General features: G+C 44.1%; 1 protein-coding gene across 1 annotated transcript in view; it reads right to left on the reverse strand.

The window, feature by feature from the left end:
* Window positions 1-13760: 13760 nt before the first annotated feature.
* The window catches only part of LOC144278143 (cryptochrome-1-like), a 34659-nt gene continuing 26391 nt past the window's right edge, over window positions 13761-22028 (reverse strand). The window contains exon 11 of the mRNA XM_077839341.1: window positions 13761-17083. Coding sequence (XP_077695467.1) covers window positions 16986-17083 — 98 coding nt within the window. The 3' untranslated portion in view covers window positions 13761-16985. The remainder of the gene's footprint in view (window positions 17084-22028) is intronic.

The following is a 22028-nucleotide window of genomic DNA, read 5'->3' on the forward strand; positions in this document are numbered from 1 at the left end:
CCGGGGCCCCAGAGACATGCCAGCTGCTTCCGGGAGTGGTGCAGGGCCAGGGCAAGCAGGGCACCCTCCTTAGCCCTGCTGCGCCACCGACCGGGAGCCACCAGAGATAAGCGCCGCCCAGCTGGAGCCCACCCCCCCCACTCCCTTCCACTCTCCAACGCCCTGTCCCAGCCCTGAGCCCCCTCCCGCACCCAAACTCCCTCCCAGAGCCTGCACCCCCTCCTGCACCCCAACCCCCTGCCTCAGCCCTGAGCGCCCTCCCAGAGCCAGCACTCCAAACCCCCTCTCGAACACAAACTCCTTCTCAGAGCCCGCACCCCCTCTTGCACCCAAACTCCCTCCCAAAGCTTGCACCCCACACTCCCTCCTATGCCCCAAACCCCTGCCTCAGGCTCAGCCTGGAGCCCCCTCCCACATTCCAAACCCCTTGGTCCTAGCCCAGAGCCAGCACCACCCCCCCCGCCCCAGCCTGGTGAAAGTGAGCGAGGGTGGGGGAGAGCAAGTGATGCAGGGAGGGAGGATGGAGGGAGGGGGGCAGGGCTTTGGGGAAGGGGTGGGGCTGGGGTGTTTGGGTTTGTATGATTAGACAGTTGGCAACCCTATCATTACCCCAAGTACTGACCCTCAGTTACCCCTCACTAACTTCCACATTGACATCCCTACACCCCATCACCTCCAACTGACCCCCAGTTAACCGTCATTAACCCCACGTTAGGCCCTTCATTCTACAGTCACCTCAACTGACCCCCCCAGTTACCCTTTGCTGACCTCTCCATTGACCCCCCACTCCCCATCACCCCAGTTGATCCCCAGTTACGTCTTAACTTCTCCACTGACCCCCCCTACTCTTCATCATCCCCAACTGACCCCACAATTACCTCTCCCTGTCCTCTTTCTAGCCCCCCACACCAATCACCCCAGCTGACCCCCAGTCACACCCAACTGACCCCCCAATTACCCCTCATGGACTCTCCACTTCCAAATAATCCCTAACTGACCACCTAATTCAGGGTTATGAATAAAGACAAAAGATTGCTATGGTATATTTTGGGACGCAAGGAAACAGATGGAGTCCTTAACCTGGGAGGCAAATGACAGCATTCTTGTCTCATGAAAAGAGGGTCACAGCCAACCTGGCTGTAAAGTGTTGCAAGAAGTTTTGGTGAGCAATACTTGGTTAGACTTAAGAGTATCTTGTTAATTAAGTCTTAGTTAATTAAGTCTTTAAAATGAATGTTATGATTTTATTTTATATGTAATCATTTGTTTCCAATACTTGGTTGCTACTGCTTGAATCTCTATGCTTTGTTAAATAAACTTATACTGATTTCACTATAAACATACCTCAGTGCTGTGTGGTAAGCACAGCAGTGATCTGAGGTGGAACTGGTAAGCTGGGATGTACTGTTTCTTTGGAAGCAGCAAATCTGTGACTATCAAAGAGAAGCTCAAAGGGCTCAAGGGTTGGGGTGCACCAATCTGTAACTTGTAGGCTGATGTCAGGGCCTGTGAGGCCTAAAAGGGAGTACTTAGATGCCGTGGCTGGTGGGGTTGGGAAGCTGATCCACAGCAGACACAGATGAGGCTTTCTCATGCTAAGGTAGCGAGGTGCCTCACAACCCAGGGAAGCATCACCCCTTCACCCCTCACTGGGCCCCACATTCCCCAGTCAACTCTCACTGACCCTCCCCACTAGCCCCTTCACCTCCCACTGTCCCTGCTACTTCACAGTTATCCCCACAATTGCCACCCAATGACTTGCTTCACTGGTCCTTCCACACCCACGCTGTAAAATGTAATTGTAAATGGTGAATCATCATTGGGTGGATATATTTCTAGTGTGATTCCACAGCGATCAGTTCTTGGCCCTACACTTTTGTCAATGACTTTGAAGAAAATATAAAATCATCACTGATAAAGTTTGCAGAGGACAAAGTTTGGAAGAGAGATAAATAATGATACAGAGTGATTTGGATCACTTGGTAACCTGGGTACAAGCAAATATCCTGTGTTTCAATATGTAAAGTTATACACCTAGGAACAAAGAATGTAGGCCATACTTACAAGGTGTGGAACTCTATCCTGGGAAGCAGTGACTCAGAAAAAGACTTGAGCATCATGACAGATAATCGGTTACACATGAGCTTCCAAAAGCTGTGGCCAAAAGGGCTAATGCAATCCTTGGATGTATAAACAGGAATCTTGAGTAGGGGTAGAAATTATATTATCACCTTGCACCCCCACAGGCTCATTCGCTGGGTCAAGGCTTAGCAGAATAAACTATTTCAGAATAGTTCCTCACGGGAGCACTCTTATTCCGGAATAGCGATAGCACTTTAAATCCACACCCACCATATTCCAGAATAACTTCCTTATGTAGACAAGCCCTGACAATCTGGCCCTTAGTGAGTACAATTTTGTTTTCAGGTTTGAAGCCACTTAAGGCTAGATTTTGCATTACATATGCCTGACCAATGGCAAAATGCTTTAGCAAACATTATCCCAGATCAGAGGGGTAGCTGTGTTAGTTTGGATCTGTAAAAGAGGCAAAGAGTCTTGCCGCTTTTACATTATCCCAGATGTATTTGTTTATAAAAGCTTTTGCAGAAGAGCTAGTTTTGTGGCAAGGTGATGAATAAACTTGGAGCAGTATCACACAACCTCAGAAGGTGCATGACTTATGCTTATCATCTAGGACAATTGCATCAAGAGTGGCTTTCAGTGAAGTAGGTTGTGTTGTAATGTCCCCTAAGCAGTTGACGGGTTATTCCGTATACAAATATGGCATCCCTTGAAAATGTTGTGTTATTCTTTGTGACACAGAAGCTAAGCACATCTAGGGTGACCAGATGTCCCATTTTATAGGGACAGTCCCGTTTTTGGGGGCTTTTTCTTATATAGGCGCCTATTACCCCCCACCCCCGTCCCGTTTTTTCACAGTTGCTATCTGGTCACCCTAAGCACATCCAAAGAGTACATGCTCATATCTAATAATCCTTCAATCACTACAAATTCTAGGTGATTTCAACATTCTTCTACCGAAGGTATCTGCTGACATGCAGTCCAATGTAGTAAATACTAGAATTAGACAGAACATTTAAAATGAAATAAAAAATGTTGATAACAATAAAAATAATATAAAAAAGGAAAAAAATGGAAAACATTTTCATGACATTTCTCCTTGACTACTAACCAGCTCTTGTAAACACAGGATGGGTAAAATTGGAAAGGAATGACGGTCCAGTGGCTAGGTTACTATTTAGTACTTGGGAGACTTAGGTGCCTGTCTCTGCTCCACTACTGATTCCCTGTAAGACCTTGGGCAAGTCACTTAAGCCCAGAAATTCAAAGATATTTAGATGCTTAATGCCCATTGATTTCAATGGGAGTTAGGCTCCTAAATTCTGGGTTCTGGGCCTGGCTCCCACATCTATAAAATTGCCCTGCCCTGCCTCACAGGGGTGTATGAAGATAAATACATGAACGATTCTGAGATGCTCAGATACTATGGTGATGGTGGTCAGATAATTACTTTGGTCCATAACAAAAAAAAAATTTCATTTATTTTGGTCACTAGCCATTTCATAGAATCATAGAATATCAGGGTTGGAAGGGACCTCAGGAGGTCATCTAGTCCAAGCCCCTGCTCAAAGCAGGACCAATCCCCAACTAAATCATCCCAGCCAGGGCTTTGTCAAGCCTGACCTTAAAAACCTCAAAGGAAGGAGATTCCACCACCTCCCTAGGTAACGCATTCCAGTGCTTCACCACCCTCCTAGTGAAAAAGTTTTTCCAAATATCCAACCTAAACCTCACACACTGCAACTTGAGACCATTATTTGTATTTGTCCTAATGAACTTTGAACTTTTATGAATGGATTTACCCTCTCTAATGAACCAATTGATCCAGTTATGGCACGGACTCTGTATTTCCATATGTTAGGACTATCTTAGTGGAACTTTTTTAGTTTGTGTTAGAAGGAGGTTGTAGTTAAAAAAAAAAAACAAAAAAACCAGTGTCTCAAATCTCCTTGCATAATCCAGACAACTCACAAAAACTTCTTGGAACGCATTCACCATAGGTGCTCAGATAGCATAGTGATGAGATAAACATAGATAGATTTAAAGGCTATGTCTACATTGGCATACATACTGGGGTACTTACCCATGTTTATGCGCCCACATGTACCCCATTCTCATGCTGAGTGTTCACATATGCTGTGCTTGACATGGGTACAAGCTGTATACCCACATATACCCATATACACACTTCCACTTTTTGGTATGTATGTTTGGCGTTAGCATTTCAGGAGTGGTATTCCAGCATTCTGTGAATTACAGGAGACACTCTAGGAACCTCCTTGCAGTGTGTTATTGGTACTGTCCACTACTTTCAGACATTTGTCAGTGGGTGTTTCTGCTGATCCCTATCTCCTGCTAAACTTGGTGGAAGACATAGCAAGTGACTGAATATGTGTTTCTGCTCCTGATCTTTCTTGCAGAACAAATGTGCATACACAACTGGGGAGCACCTTGGGGGAATGAACTTGGACCTTCCTTACAAATCAAAGATGGGTAACTGTGATGGTGACTGATCCACTGGCATCCCATGACACAGAGATGATGTCCCTTTGCTTAGGATGATGACCCGTTGCTGCAGAACTTCAGAAGGAGGAAACAGTCATTCCTGGAGCTCCATGAGGAGCTGGCCCCAACACTACAGTGGCAGAACACTCAGTTCTGTAGACCCATATTGGACGCTCTCATCTACTCATAATGTAGATGGTTGCCATCACCAAAGTTCCAGAAATTAGAGCTGGGTTCCAGAGAATGGGGTTTCCAAACTACATGGGGGCCATCACTAGCACTCACATCCCCATACTTTGCCCACCGAAAGGAGTGAGTGAATATGTCCGTTGAAAAGATTACTATTCACTCGTTCTCTGATACTTAATGAATCATAAAGGCAGGTTCATGAATGCTGAGGTTTGGATACACAGGAAAGGTTCATGATGCAAGGGTGCTGAGGAGATTGAGACTATATTTACAAGGGGAGGAAGGGACTTTATTCCCCAAAACAACATGGTTTTGTACGGTGTTTCTGTGCCCACGGTTACTCTGGGAGATCCCACATACCTGCTCTGGCTAATGAAACCCTACCCAGACATCAATGGCCCTGAAAAACGTGAAATCAACTTCAAACTACAGTTTCAGGATGGTAGTGGTGTGTGCCTTTGGATGGCTGAAGGCTTGTTGGTGATGCATGTACATTCGCATGCCAATATGGATAATTCCATCCACATTATTGTGGCATGCTGTGTGCTTCATAATGTTTGTGAGACTAAAGTTGGCTACTTAAGGACAGAGTGGTCACAGGACAGGGCTGGCTTGCAAAGCCTTTACCGACAGCCTGATCCGGTATACTTTCGTACTGGTGCTGGATCACAGCAGACCAGGGAAATCCTAGATGTAATTTGTGCCTACATCTTGGAACAGCAAGGAGGCAGGGGGTGACCTCAGCCTGGTCCCAAACAAAGCACCACATCCCTTCCATCATCATCATCATCATCATCACTCCCATAACTGCATTGACGATTGTGTATCAGTGCTTGAGTCTCCACAAAGTCCATTCCTGTCCACTCTTTCATGTTGTCAATCCATCTCCTCTTCCATCTACCTCTTCTTCTCTTCCCCTGTACTGTCCCTTACAGGATGATCTTCGATAGGCCAGATGATCTTGTTTCATGGCCATACCACTTCAGCTTGTGCTTCTTCACAGTCATCAGGAGGTCTTCATATGACCCAGTGCATTGGGTGATGTTATGGACCTCTTCAATAGTGATGCAGTCAAAGTAGGAGATGCCCAGGATTTTATGGAAGTATCTCATCTCCACTACCTGTATTTTCCATTCAAGTTCTGCCATAAGGGTCCATGTCTCGTATACATACAGAAAAATGGAGATGACCAGTGCATGCAGCAGTTTCAGTTTGGATTCCAGGGAGATGTTCTTATTCCTCCAAATTGGCGTTAGCTTTGCCACTGTTGCTGTTGTCTGCACAGTTCTTGCCCGAATTTCTGCCTTGGATCCTTCATCAGTGACGATTGCCCTCAAATACTTGAACTGTTTCACGGTCTCCAGCTTTTGTCCACTTACAGTGATATGTGAGCTGATCCCATCACGTTTGTTTGTCATCAGCTTGGTTTTCTCTGCACTGGTTTTCCATACCGTATTTTGCGGAGGTTTCATCCGATCATTTCACAAGGTTGGCAAGTTCATCTTCGCTACCTGCCAGGCCGTCAATGTCATCAGGAAACCGAAGATTTGAGATTGTTCGCCTCCCCCCCCGCCCCAGTGCTGACTGTGCATATGTGATCTTTTAGGGCATCAGTCATTATGCGCTCCAAGTAGATGTTGAACACTGTGGGCAAAAGAAGGCAACCTTGCTGGATTCCAACAGTGGTACGAAACCACTGTCCTATTGTGCCATTGCCTTGCCATACAGTTGTTTAATGGTAAGAATAAACCTTCAACCAACATTGTACTTCTTCATGGTTGCCCAGAGAACTTCATGCCATACTCTGTCAAATGCCTTCTTGAAGTCAACAACGACAGGGTAGATGTCCTGCTGGTGTTGCAAGTACTTCTCACATAGAACACGAAGATTGAAAATCTGTTCTGTTGTACTTCTTCCAGCATGAAAGCCAGCCTGTTCTTCAGTGATGATATTCTCTGCTTGTGGTTTCAATCTGTTCAATATGACTTTCAACATCACTTTGCTGGGATAGCTAATTAAATTTATGGTCCGGTAATTCTGACAGAATTGCAGGTTGCCTTTCTTTGGCAGAGTGATGATTAGTGACTGTGTCCACATGGAGGGCCACTCATTGGTCTGCCAGATGTTGTTGCAGATCTTGGTGAGTACATCTATTACTTTATCCACCCTTTTCTTTTTCTTCCCCAGTTAATAAAGTTATCTGTTATTTCCATGCACATTGCACTTTCTACATGTCTCCAGTTTACTATGTTCTATTCACATATAACTGGACAGGAGGAGGGAGTTGGGGTAAGTTGGGAGGGACAAAAAGGACCTTCATTTTTCTATTCAGGGGAGTTATGTGACTTAAGGTACTGACTGGTGGAGCCTAAAGCTGGAGGGAGGGAAACAACAAAACAATTTACCCTTTCATCACAGCCAGAATGAAGGGTCTACACATAAGTAAACAAAAATAACATTTACTGAAACTAGTGAATGTAGAAATAGGGGGAGGGATAGCTCAGTGATTTGAGCACTGGCCTGCTAAACCTAGGGTTGTGAGTTCAATCCTTGAGGGGGCCATTTAGGGATCTGGGGTAAAAATTGGGGATTGGTCCTGCTTTGAGCAGGGGATTGGACTAGATGACCTCCTGAGGTCTCTTCCAACCCTGATATTCTATGAACTCTGAACATATTTTTAAAAGCAACTGTGCAAGAAAGCAAAACAGATTAGACTCCCTAAGAACATTCAAACTATAATGACTATGACTTTGTTTTTCTTGGCCTTGAACTCCCTTTCCCCCAGACAAGGGGGGAACGGCTGCAGAAAACAGTCCAGGGCAGACAAACAGGGGCATCTCCTGCATGGGGTTTGGGGGCGGGACACATGATAGCCTTCAGGCACAGTCTCAGTCAGGCTCATTCTTCCCCTCCTACATGGTCACAGAGCTTCCCCTAGGAGGGGCTTTGGGTGCCAGTGCAGGGTGCTGTGCCTGGAGTCCTGCAGCCCCCGTCTTGTCCCTGGGGGTGGGGTTTGAATCCTCCATCTCAGCAGCACCCTGGGCTGCAGATCATGGAATCCTAGAATCTCAGGGTTGGAAGGGACCTCAGGAGGTCATCTAGTCCAACCCCCTGCTCAAAGCAGGACCAATCCCCAACTAAATCATGCCAGCCAGGGCTTTGTCAAGCCTGACCTTAAAAACCTCAAAGGATGGAGATTCCACCACCTCCCTAGGGAACCCATTCCAATGCTTCACCACCCTCCTAGTGAAAAAGGTTTTCCTAATATCCAACCTAAACCTCCCCCACTGCAACTTGAGACCATTACTCCTTGTGCTGTCATCAGAACAGAAGCTGGAGGAGGAGTAGATGGCAGATGAGGAGAAGGTGCCAGTTCCCAGACATTGGCAGTGGCTATTGTGGCAGGCAGGACTGAATCCTTTCCATCACCACTTGTACCTGGGAGTGCAACAGGATATGCTTCCGGTCCCTTTGGGCAAGCTCCTGTTCCCTTTACTGAGTGTCCTGCTCCAGTAACCAGATCATTATTGACTCCTGCCTCTGGCAAAAATGTTCCTCCCACTCCTCCCTTCCTCTCATAAAGACAAATTGATTCTGGCTCCTTCTGTTAGTGCCAATGAGCAGGTCCTCAAGTGTCCTCCCTCTTCTCCTGCTGTCCTCGGCTGCTGCTCCTGGCTCCCATGCAGGATGGGTTCACCCTTCTCAGCCAAAAGGTCCTACCAAGCCAATCACAAGAGCAGCATTATATTTTTCCTTTCCCTTCAAAGCGGGTAAAAAAATCCTCCTACGTGACATAACTTTGCTGTTGAAGGCCACAATACAGACACTTTTCGGCATTTCAGGAATGCAATTGTTTCATTACCCTTATTTCTCAGATAACTTTTGCAGTCCCTCAGAAAGGAGTACCTGCTTAAAATTTTAGGTAGCATGAAATAATAGTTATAAAACAATGTAATGTCTTTAAGTGTGTGACTGGGTGGGTGGGCTGGGGGGTGCATTTATTTTAGGGGCAATGTTAATGGTTCCCACTGTCTTTCTTTAAGTCTGGCCATCAACTAGACAGAGAACATAGCAGTTCTGAAAGTACCTGACTGGAAAAGGGAGGTGGCTTCCCAGTCCTGAGGTGGGGATCCAACAATCTATGCCAGAGAGATCTTGGTGTTGCTGCTCACCCCAAGAATGGAGAGGTTTTGGTGAGCTATGAGAACATGGACCCAGAATGTTTGTACTACCACTGGAACTTAAGAACCAGCTAGAGTTTCTGCTGCGCCCAAAATTTGTGGACATATACCTACAGGACTGGGAGGCAATCCAAACAGAAATAAATTATATACTAAGATAGAAGATTGTGCCTGCATGGAGAGGGAGAAGTAAACCACTGCAAATGCTTACCCTTCCCAAGCCAGCCCACACAGTGTCAGGAAATCCAGCCCCTTCATCTAGTGAAGTGCGGAGAAAGGAACAGGGAAAGAAAGAATCACAAAGCAGCTGTACTTTTCCCCCATGAACTTTCCAATCAAGACTGCAAGCCACACACCTTCCCACTGCAAAGGGACACTGCATTGCATTTGTGCAACCACTGGAGCAGATCCACCCCCCACACATAAATATCTTGTGATGCCGGCTACAATAGTGCCACACGAATGCCTGTTCTCACTTTCTAGTGACATCGTAAACAAGAAGCATTATCTCCTGCAAATATAAACAAACTTGTTTTCAAGCAATTGGCTGAGCAAGTAGGACTGAGTGGACTTGTAGGCTCTTAAGTTTAATATTATTTTATTTTTGAATGCAGTTTTTTTTTGTACATAATTCTACATTTGTAAGTTCAACTTTCATGATAAAGAGATTGCACTACAGTATTTGTATTAGGTGAATTGAAAAATACTATTTCTTTTGTTTTTACAGTGCAAATATTTGTAATAAAAATAATATAAAGAGAGCACTGTACACTTTGTATTGTGTTGTAATTGAAATCAATATATTTGAAAATGTAGAAAACATCCAAAAATATTTAAATAAATGGTAATCTATTGTTTAAAGGGGCGATTAATTGGAGGGTGATTAATTGTGCAATTAATAATGATTTTTTAATTGTGCGATTAATTGCAATTAATTTTAATTGCTTGACAGCCCTAGAACTTTTTATGTGCACTGTTTTAACTTATATGTATCCTGTTATAATGTAATAGAAAACATATATATTGCATATACTCCTGCAACTAAATAACCCATCAAAAGATAAAGCAGCTTTGTGGAATGGAAATGAAAAACTTTAACTGAAAAGTGCTAATTTGAAAGCAAGTGGCCACTGTGTGTGATGACCAGTGGTCAAAGACCCTAAGTGCATTTCTCACTCATCACCATCAAAGGAAAAGTCCATGTGGGTAGTGACCCTGTCAGCTTGTTTTCTGTGACAATAAGTGATAAGAGTGGATTCAAGGAAAGATCTTTCATCTCTGGACTCTTACAGGGAAGTTTACCAGATGCAACGTGGAGATCCCCAGCGACAATCTGGGTACCCTGAAAAGGCTTTTGGGAAACTGGCAGTTTATTACATCATTGCCACCATTTGGAATTACAAACGGTGACTTACCTGTGCATATATTTTACCTGCTTTAACTTCTCAGTAATTCTCATTTCCTTTTCTTAGCTAATAAACCTTTAGTTAGTTTACTATAGAATCGGCTGCCAGCATTGTCTTTGGTGTAAAGATTGAGTACCAATTGATCTGGGGTAAGTGACTGGTCCCTTGGGACTGGTGTAGTGTGAATTTTGGTTTAAGTACCTTTTATCACAAAGTCCAGTTTGTCTGGGTGGCAAGATAGACTGGAGAGTCTAAGGGGACTGTCTGTGACTTGATAGTAAGACTGGTATAAGATCCAGGAGTTTACATTTGTCACTGGCTAGGTGAAATCTAATTATAGAACACACCACCAGTTTGGGGTATCTGCCTGTTTTCTGACAGTCTGCCTGGAGGCAGGCACTCACAGTTGTGAGCCACTCCAGACAGTGTGACAGGGGCAACTTTCCCAAGCCTCAGAGTAACAGCCGTGTTAGTCTGTATTCGCAAAAAGAAAAGGAGTACTTGTGGCACCTTAGAGACTAACCAATTTATTTGAGCATGAGCTTTCGTGAGCTACAGCTCACTTCATCAGATGCATACCGTGATGAATATTCTCTGTGTATATATAAAGTCTGCTGCAGTTTCCACGGTATGCATCTGATGAAGTGAGCTGTAGCTCACGAAAGCTCATGCTCAAATAAATTGGTTAGTCTCTAAGGTGCCACAAGTACTCCTTTTCTTTTTCCCAAGCCTGACTCCCTTTGTTCTTTAATGGATATATTCTAATCCAACAAGCATAGAAATTCAAGGAAAGGCCAAAGTGAGTAGAGGAAGATGGACATCTCTGCCCCTCGGTGCAATCTAAATGAGGGTGGGGATGGGGGTGGGTGGGTGGTTAGCCTCATTAATAACCAAAGCTGCTTGATGTGATTTATACATGACTGTCTGTCAATACAGAAGGGTTTCTTGAAAATCTGTTTTTTAAAATGAGCCAAAACAAATATTGCCACTCTACCCGGTCAAAGGCCTTCTTTGCATCCAGAGATAACAGTAAATAAGGTTTGTATTCTAATTGGGTTGAAAGTACTAGATTTACTACACACTGAACATTATCTACTCCATGATGTCCAACTATAAGCTCCACTCAAACTCTGTGGATAAGTCTTCTCCATGACAATATACATTGCAGACAATCTACTGGAGTGCTGAAATTGTGTCTAACTAAATTCTTTAGTAGTTCTACAGCTGATTATGCAACTTCTAACAGTGACACTTTGTATTATACATGCCAGAACCCTATTTTCAATGACTTAGAACTATTTTTTCCCCAAAATTCTGCATTTTGAACTCTAGCGGCAAACAATATGAAGTTTGAAGTTTTAAAGTGTAGCCAAATTTGAGTTAACTCCATGCAAACAAACCCACGAAAGACCAAACTCAGGCCTTATCTAACAGATTACAATGTCAATGGAAAGATTTAGGGCCTGCTTCAATGGTGATGAAACAGTGGTTATCTGCTTGGTTTACTAACAGCTGAATGAATTTTCATGTAACTTTACAAAAATCTTTTTGCTGACACCAAGTATAGAAATTTCCAAGCCTAAAGAAAAATTTCTGAGTGAGTGAGATGTTTGTAACTGGGCAAAAGTTGCAACTTCATCTGTAGGATTGACAACCACAAAATCTATTACACAGTGAAAAAACTGAAAAAGAGTGGTGGTTCTGTAATCCAAATTAGAATTTGCAGTCCTTTGTCTCCTTCTAGCGGCTGGTCCACATGAGACATTTATAAGTCTGCTAATGTGTCCAGCTAATGGATTACATATAAAATTTTCAAAATGGCTAAGTGACTAGGCTCCTAAGTCCTATTTTCAAAGGTGACTTAAGTACTTAGGAGGGTAAGTTTTATTGAAAGTCTCTGGGGCTTAGACTCCTAACTCACTCAGTGATTTTTGAAAATTTTATGCTTCGTCCTTTAGCTCAAGCTGTGAAGTTTCTACCATTGAAGGTCTTGGGTTTGAACCTTATTATCAATCCAAGCAGGGTTAGTGTGATGAAGTGGGACTGTTCTTAATGTTTCCTCTGAATAGTGTGGAGGTGCCTCAGTTTCCCCTAGGCAGTTCTTAAGTATCTAGGTGGTGGGGTAAGGGTGTATGATCATTGCAGAGCCATAGAGGGCAAGTGTGTGCAGGGGTCTGGACACAGAGAATGGCGAACACCCTGTTTCCTGGCAACTGATGGCCTGGCCCTTCCCCCCTGCGAGGTGAGAGCTAAAGGGGTTGGAGAACAAAGGAATCAGGTGACCTCCTGGCCCGGGAAAGGGACAAAGCCCAGAGGAGGAAGGGCTGGAGGGAGTTTCAGTTTGGGGCTGGCTGGAGACATGGAGTGAAGGGCAGACGTGGTTGTCTGGCTCACTGCCCCCCAAAATGGACCCAGCTGAGGGATCCGGTTCTCTGCACCTACAAGCTCTGTTTTAGACTATGTTCCTGTCGTCTAATAAACCTCTGTTTTACTGGCTGGCTGAGAGTCACGTCTGACTGCGAAGTTGGGGTGCAGGACCCTCTGGCATTCCCAGGAGCCCCGCCTGAGCGGACTCGCTGTGGGAAGCGAACGGAGGGGTAGAGGATGCTGAATGCTCCGAGGTCAGACCCAGGAAGGTGGAAGCTGTGTGAGCTTTGTGTCCCGAAGACAGGCTGCTCACAGAAAGGAGACTTCCCCAGAGTCCTGACTGGCTTCATGGGGAGCAGTTCCAGAGCATCACCCGGGGACTCTGTGACAGTTAGTTACAAAAATGTTGCCCTATGCAGGGCTTCAACTCCAGTAGACCCCACATGCTCAGGATGAGCTTCACCAGATGGAGGAAGCATGTAACTCACCCTAGGAAAGAAACTGCCTTTGTCTCCCTCCAGGGGCTGGTCCACAAATACAGGTTTATGAATCTGATACTGTTTAACAGCTAGTGAATTTATTCCGTTAGCTCAAGCAGTGATGTTTGTGCTTTCAGCAGCGAAGGGCCCAGGTTCAAACCTGTGGTCAGCCTAAGGGGAGTCAGTGCAATCTCTTATTAACATTCCTGGGTCACCCTTTATTACATGATGTCATTTAGAATTTAAGGGTGAGATCTTCACTCTTGCTCTGGCCCATTTACACCACGTAAAAGGAGCAGAGCAGAGTAAAAGGGCCCTAAAAACTTGGATGCAGTTGGGGAAGGAACTGCAGAAGACAGTAAGTAAGACAGCAAGTGTCCAATATAGGCAACTTTGGCCCCAGTGTAAACACAGACCTTTGCAAAGATAAGCTGCATAGAAAAAAAATAGCAGGGGCTATAATAAATGTTATTCAGCCTGAAAGCACAAGGTTGGCTTTCTTTGTGTATAAAACAAACAAAACATCAGACAATATGGTGAATTATTTTGTATTTAAGCACTCATCACATTGGTAGCTGAGTGCGCTTTGCATAGCTTAAATCCAGTCACTACCATTGCCAAATATGAACAGTCAAACATCACACTCAAGAGAACAGAGAAAGGCTGATCAGTTGGCTATGTGCTCAGGATATCATAACTCTCAATAAGTGGGAAGCCTGCACAGCGGGATGTGTGGCCAAGTTTACATTTAATTATTGTTGGCCTTTTCCCAAGCAGTAGCAGATTTCAGGGTCTTTTAGGTCAGGTTCCCCCGGAGAAGAAATTGGTGATATGGATTTTGTTTATTTACAACCTGTTCCCAAGTCCTGTTCCCTTGAACAAGTGATCACAAACTCTACAAGGGTAACTGCCTCCTGCAGAAACTTCAGCTAAAACACCACTGCTTTGTGACCAGGAAGCAGATGTCTCGGGTCTCCATTTCTTTTGGAATCTTTGTGCTCAACGCATTGTTCCTTGCTCCTACTTCAGCTTCTGGGCTTTACCTGGGAACCTCCATGTCTAAACCTGCTCACCTAGCACTACATAGCCTCAAAAGGTGAGTGTGGGCATCAACCCTCCTTCTGTGCAACTGCTTTACAATACAAAGGAACTTCAGAAAGTGTTAAATTGCCCACAAGAGAGTGTTTTAACCCACACAATCCCCTTACTAGCTGCTTGGATACAATGACTAGATGGTTAATCTTAACTCTTTCTACGGAGAGTTTCATCCTGGGTGCCTATACAGACGCCCCCTGACTTACGCAATCGTTCTGTTCTGGAAAGCCTTGCATAAGTTGGAAACATATACATACGTTACGCAAAAATTTCCACAACTCAAAAATCCTATTTCTGGTTTATGGAACTTTTTCCGTAAGTGCGTATTTGCGTAAGTCGGGTCTTGCGTAACCCAAGGAGCATCTGTACGTTAATGATTTAATGTGTATGAGATCAGCACCTGTTGGCATAACAATACATTGTCTGGTGGTAATGAATTTCTGAGGTATTGAATTGCTACTAAAGGTCCTACCTCTGGCCATCCCAAGTGTCACCTTTAAGACAGTTAGTTACAGTGCTCTTGATAAACATAGGTCAGAGAGGGAAAGGTGCTCTTTTAGATAGTGAGATTTAGGTCCAGGCCATATGGGGCTTGTGAGTAATGACTGACACCTTGTGTAGCGAGGTGACTACCCCACTCCTGCCCTGATGGGGTTAAAGCAGCCCAGGAGAGGGCTGTGAATGGGAAAAGCAGGCTGATTGGGAAAGCAGCTCTGTGGCCAGCTTAATCAGCGTCCACCTGGCCCTTATAAGAGGGCTGTGGGCCAAAAGTGAAGACAGTCATTCTCTCTAGCTTCCTAGAGAGAGAAGGACCTGGCTGCCTGGGAAGCTAAGAAGGGTACTAGGGTGGAGCCGTGCTGGGGAAAGGCAAAGGGAGCTGAGGAGCTCCAGCCTAGCAAAGCCCCAGGCTGAAGGCCTAGTGAAAGGCCTATGAAAGGGTCCTGGGGCTGCAGAGGGGCAGCCCAGAGATAGGCAGAGGCAGCTGGTCCAACCCCCCTTGCCGATGATGAGTGGTTCATAGACTGCAGTCTGCCCCAGGGAGCGGGGGCTAGATGGTGACTGGCAGTGGCCACTGAGGCAAGGTGGGGGTAGAGGGTTGGGGGATCCCCTGGGTGGGAAGAGTCGGATTGTGGGTTACTGCTGGGGCAGAACCTGGAAGAGGAGGGCTCTGGGGTCCTGGAGGGACACGGGGGCCAGCGGCAGGCAAGACACTGGCTGCAGAGGGCACTCCTGGCTGGAAGGGCTGATTCCCAGGACGACCAACAGGAGGCGCTGCACCAGTGAGTCGTCGCCCTACGACAACTTGACTATAATGAGGCAAGATCCACATCCAAGCCCCCATTTCCACCTGCAGTTGGCAAAGGTTTTCTGGACACTAATGCAATTCGTACGGCTAGGAGCAGTGAGGAGTCTAAACCCCAAGACTGTGGGTGTTGACCACATCTGAGCAGATGGGAGCAGTAACAAATTGCACCAGTGCTTCCTCTCAAAAATACTTTCCCTTGCTAATGAGCAGCACCTCCATCTTCTCCCACATAAGCTTTAGAGAACTGGCTTTCATCCAGGTCCCCTGGCAACTACTGTGTCTGATGAAGAACCATAGAGCTGAATATCATCCGCATGCCATCTCTTCTCCCAGCAGCTTCATGCAGACTTTGTACAGCACAGGTGACAGGACTGATCCCCTTCAGGCCTGTGTAGCTATGGGATTTTATTCATTCCTGCCAGGTCCTGCAGATGTGCCAGCAACATCTTGTCATGAGCATTGTCAAAGGCCACTGGATGATCCAGCATTATCACCAGAAATGTCTGACCTCTCTCCATGGCTCATTGATTGTCATGATTCATGCCATTTCCATACTAGGTTCATGGGCTCTTTGGGGTGAAGGAACTTGGAGATGCCAGATTGCCGCTGGAGTTGCCCTTCCCACCAGTCCCTCAAGGAGCGTCCCAGAGACACAGGAGGACACCATGCATGATGGTGGATTGTTCTGTGGACTCCACTTTGCATAAGTCAGAAAATTCAACAACAACAACAATAAAAATCTATTTAAAACAAAACTACCAACCTCCTCCCCAAATAAAACCCCCAACAAGACAATGGGCTACTCTACTTCTCTTTGAAATGTCACAAACATAGTGTTTCAATTTAAAGTGACTTTTTGCTTGCATTCAGTTTTAAAAAAATCCCTATCCCATATTTTTGCAGGAACTTACAGTGATGGCACATAGTGCTGCTTTAGGAAACTGGGTGGCAGCCCCCGTTTCACAAGGTATTTAGCACACGTCTAACTTTAAGTACCCGGGTAGTCGTATTGAAACCAATGGGACTGCATGCGTGCTTAACATTTCCACTTGCACATTAGTACACATTGCTGAATCAAGCACTGTGAGCCGACAGGTAGGGTTGGCACACGCAACCAAGTGCAGTTTGAGGGCTGGTCTACACAGAGCAGTAATGTAAACGCTGGGGTGGGAGTGGGATTTTTAAAGTGCACTGCATTACGCATTAGTTGGTCCGTGTAGAACGTGCCGGTGCACACTAAATGTTCCGAACTGTGCTTAATTGTAGTACTAGCCATTCATCCAGTACAATCACTAACTATTTACATGATTTCCCCCAACGAAAGTCTGGATCTTCTCTTTGCCATTCTGCAGATCTTGGTAAGTCCTTACAGAATCTATGTTTGTTCTCTATTCCGGGCACGTTTTCCTTTCTTTGGATTTTCTTCAGAGAGTTCATGCTTTAGCCCCATTTCCATTGGATCATCCATGTCATCTAGGGAGGGGGAGAAAAAGGAAAAGCATAAAACCACGGCACAAAAGCAGCTTTGTGGGTAGAGCACTGGACTGGGACTCAAGAGACCTGGGTTTTATTTCCAGCTCTGCCACTGACTTGCAGGGGGACCTTGGGCAAGTCACTTCCCCACACCGCCGCAAATTTCAAGTGGCTAAAGCAGCACACAGCACCACTCAGGTTTGGCCCATCTGCCCCTCTGTAGATGGAGACAGAGGGACAGCTGGACCAAACCTGAGTGGCGCTGCAACCTTATGTGCCAGGTCACGATGCCACTTAATTTGGGGTCCTAAGGCAAACTGTCATTCCCGCCAGCAGCCTTGAATGGGGGAAATGTTCACTTCAGCTGGGATGGAGAATTTTGGGGGTCAAAGCAGGAAAGACCTGGGACTGTTGGAAGGTCTGCTTCCCCTGCTCTGTGCCTCAGTTTCCCCATCTGTAAAATGGGGATAATGATACTGATCTCCTTTGCAAAGTGCTTTGAAATTTACGTACAGTGCTATATAAGAGCTAGGTATTATTATTATTCCTATGGCTCTATCAGATGTGATGTTCAGTGATGATTGCTCGTAGGTGAAATCACAGCGCTCAGGTACAAACGTCTTTGCAGGCAATATGAATGATCTGGAAGCCAGGAACTCTGTAGTTTCACTGCTGGCTCTGACACTGACAAGCCATTTCTATCTGTGTAATAGGGATAATAATACTTGCCTACATCACAGGGTTGGTGGGGGGATTAACTGGTGAATGTATAATTCTGACTGTGAGGAGCTTACAGCTAATATACATTCATCTTGGCATGGTAATGCGCAGGAATGGGAATGATTTGTTCCGTCTGAACATACAAATTAATAAGTAGATGCTTAGTCTCTAAAGTGCCACAAGTACTCCTTTTCTTTTTTAGAACTATCAATCACTGTATATTTGATTATGGAATATTTACACTGATCACTGGAGGACACTTAGATCTAATGATACTGTTGTAGCTGTATTTCTGGGTGGGATTCCCCTTGTGCAGAGGGGCCAGCACAAGACCTGGTCCCATCATTTAAATTGTATTTCAAGGGCTTACGTGGGCCTTGAGTGGTGCCTTGGGTGGCACAGTGGATAATAAAACTTTCTGTGAGTTCAGGCTAATCCAGACTAGTTGGGTTTTCATCCATATTCTCCAGAGAAGCAGCAGAATCAAGGAAGCTATAATTTCAGGCTGTCATTCATAGCCCTTTCTCTCCCTACTTTGTCAGCAATGGAATCAAAGAGACACCTCCTTTCATTGTATTCACTTTGAAACCCACTCTGCCACCCTTAGTTGGAATGAATACTATTCACTGCCACTGAGCTTAACGGGACAAGTCTTCTGAGTAAGTACTACTTAACATGACCAAGGAATGTGGAATTTGGCCCAGGTGAAATAATATGAAAGAAGCCACCTATTTCACACCACTGTATTTAGCCAATGACTTCTAGAGGGTTTTTTTGTTTGTGTGTATGGCAGGAGGGATAGGGGAGAGAGAGGGCTTTTTAAAAGATCTTGTTTCACAGCCTATAAACCAGTTCTCTGTGAAATTTCTCAAATATATTCAGGTACTGACAGAACCTTTCAGATTTCCATTACCATGGGATACATACAATTACCAAAGAAAAAAGAATATGGAGAAACTTCTGTGTGGAATCATCTTCCGAAAAGATGACCCAGGAGAGATACCTTTGATCAAAAACTTTTATTTCCCTGTTCCAATTGTTCATTCACTAGCTATTTATACTTTATCAGCTGTCTTACAGCTTTGCACACCTCCATACGCGGAGCAGTCTCAGGTTTATTGTGTAAGATCTCCAACAACATTTGATTCCCTTTGATATACATTTGTTTCTAGAGTCATGTTTTTTATCAGACCTTAAAAGAAATTGAGCAAATGTTGTTCTTTAAAGGCCCTGATCCTGCACCTGGATCTGTGCAAGCAGACCTCCATGCCCATGTACAGCTCAACTGAAAGGAGTACCCAGAGAAGTTTCCCAGATAATTTTTGTGGTTCAGATTTCTTTATCCAATATATCACATTTGGAGCACAAGCACCACATTTACTTACATCAGGTGCATTTCTCAAAATTTTTTAGGTCAGATCCTTAGCAGATGTCAATCAAGGGAGCTCCATTTCAAAGGAGCTATGCAGATTTACATCAGCTGAACATCTTTCACTGAGTCTCATTAGTTAAGCGTGGTACATGCTGATCTATGAACATAAATCCCGTAGTTATAGTATTAAGAAAAAAATTATTAGGAAGAAAAAATTGAGGCTTGAGTTGCAGGAAGGAATTAGACTAATTTGATTGACAATGTTCACCTATTTCTTGAATCTGAATGGTGTGGGGCACAAGGGGCTTCAGAAGATCTCTCAGACATGCCTATACAATGCCTGCTCCGACTCCTTGATTCGTTATATATGGAGTTAATCCATTTTAGCAAAGAAGAGAAAAGATTAATATATTTAGTGTTGTAAGACAGCAATTCCACTCGACTCTGTCAAAGGCTTTTCTGTAACCATCTTTTTCATAACTTTCTCAAAAGTTTTCTCTAGGCTAAAATCTTCACGTGTGGTTAGCTCAAAGGTGATTTACCACACTGGATCAGATCAATGCTATATATACAGTCCTGTATCCCACCTGCTGTCATACTGGATCAATTCAATGGAACATCTAATCTAGTACAATGTCTGACAGGTTTCTGGGGGATGCCCAATATTTGTGGGGCACAGAGCTCAGCTCTGAGGGGGCACACCAGAAGGCAAATGGCAGATCTTCAGTCCTCCTCACTTGTTGAGGTTGCATAAACGGTTGCCGAGCCCCCTCTAGCCATTAGCTTGGAATAACCTACTCAGAGGCACTGATATACACAAAAGCTGATCAGCTGAGTAAGAGGAGGCCATTTTTGAAGTGAATTTTCAGACCAGAGCCACAATTTAAGATACCTAAGATAAAACTGTCTTTCTGATGGCTCAGCTGGAATATCTCTGAGCTAAGAGAAATTCTTTTACCTCTTGGCTTCAAATTGACAAATTCAGACTTCCTAATTTACCATTCAGCAAGATGGGACACATTTCTACTTTGATAAAATCTCACTTTGTATTAAGGGAAGAGTAGGCCTATGGCACAAATTATATGCCAAACATAAATTTAAACAAGGAAATTTATAGATTTCCACAGAAATACAAAATTAATTCCCTAGTAAACCTGGCATGGGAGGGAAAAGTTTAATCTACGTAGAATAAATATGATATTTTAATGATCTGAAACAAAAACACTGAACAGAGTTTTATAACTGTACAGTCTTCATGTTCAGCATCTTTCAATAAAGGCTCCTTAGTTTCACTGCAGCCCCTTGAAACACATGACTTTAAAAGCAGTTGTACTTAGCAATTCTATTAGGTTTAACACTAACAACTAACAATAAGACCTTGACATCAATATGACACACACTCAGGAATAGGCACGGGTTCTAGAAAGAGCCCAGTAAGTTATGATTTCAAACAAACTCAGGCTGATATTTGACAGAAGCATTTCATTCTGACATCATCTAGCATTTTTCACAAGATTACAATAAATTTATGCAAGAAATGTAAAATGTGAGCCCTGTATCTTTTTCATTCTATATCCATGTCTATATCGATCTATATCATCCAAAATCCATGACCTTTGGGAAGGAATCTGCTCAGTCATACTCTAGATGTTTCAGTCCACAATTTTTTATGAACGCAAGGTCTCTTTAGAGTGTAATAAGCCAAGGAGTCTAACTAAATCCCATATTAAAAGTACACCATGCTCCTTTGTTCTTCCCAAAACAAAATGGATACTTAATATACCACCTCTGGAAATCTGGATGGTTCTGATTAACCCTTGTGAACACTCAGTTTCTGCGAGCTAACCATTTCGTTTTTACATTCCTCAGCAAACGTAACCCTTTCAATGCCTGTGCACATACAGAACTTTCTTCAGTTTCCATTCACTCCCACAAAGTTGTAATCCTTTCAATGACAGCATAAATGAACCCATTCCCCCCATCCCCCCATTTCTTTGGGCACAATTTTTTTGTGCATTTGTGTGACTGTGTATATGTGCAATGGATAGAGAAGAAATGAGAACTCCACATTCCTCATTGTTAAAAGACATTTTATACAGAGGTGATCATTTGGTCCACTGGTGACCAGATTTGTAGATCAGTATTTACAGTAGGTAATTGGTGGTATGTAATCTATATTGGATGTACAGATGAAGTATACTGACTGGTGAGATTGTAGTTCGGTGTAAGGGGCATATGGGTGGATACATACAGGATTATTTTATGTGTATCACCTGTGTGACAGATATAGCAATTTCCTATAATATCTTTGGGAGATCTTACTATATTAAGTTTATGTATCATTGTGGGCTAGGGATTGTATGTGATTCCATGGGGGATGGTATACACAGCCTGGACAGGAATTCAGAACAGTGGGAGGTGATTAGGAAAATTCACTCAGGTTGTAAAACCTCTAGAGACGTACCACCTGATCAAGAAGCTGCACATACTGGCTCAAACTGGATTTTCTAGAGATCAGCAGACAAAGAAAGGACTTTTGGATAAATAGCCTGAGTTTAAACTGATTCAGGGGCTGTTTTCTGACCTAGCAAATGGACAGGACCATCTTTTCCAAAGGAGGCCCCAGTTCTTCTGGGGAAGGGTTGGAAGGACTTGACCTACTCATGAAGGTTCTTGTTCTGAGCCAAGATGGTTACTAACTTGTGACTGCAGAAAACCCCTTGGTGGGGTTTGAAGGACTGATCACCTGCCAGAGCCCTTGTTCGTGTGATCTCTGGTAAGCTGTTAGCATGGGTGTGACTTCTTTTACTGTTTTTAATGTGTTTTCTCTATAATGCTTTAGCAGAAAGAGCT

The sequence above is a fragment of the Eretmochelys imbricata genome, chromosome 21 (genome assembly GCF_965152235.1).
Source record: "Eretmochelys imbricata isolate rEreImb1 chromosome 21, rEreImb1.hap1, whole genome shotgun sequence".
NCBI classification, from domain to species: Eukaryota; Metazoa; Chordata; order Testudines; family Cheloniidae; genus Eretmochelys; species Eretmochelys imbricata.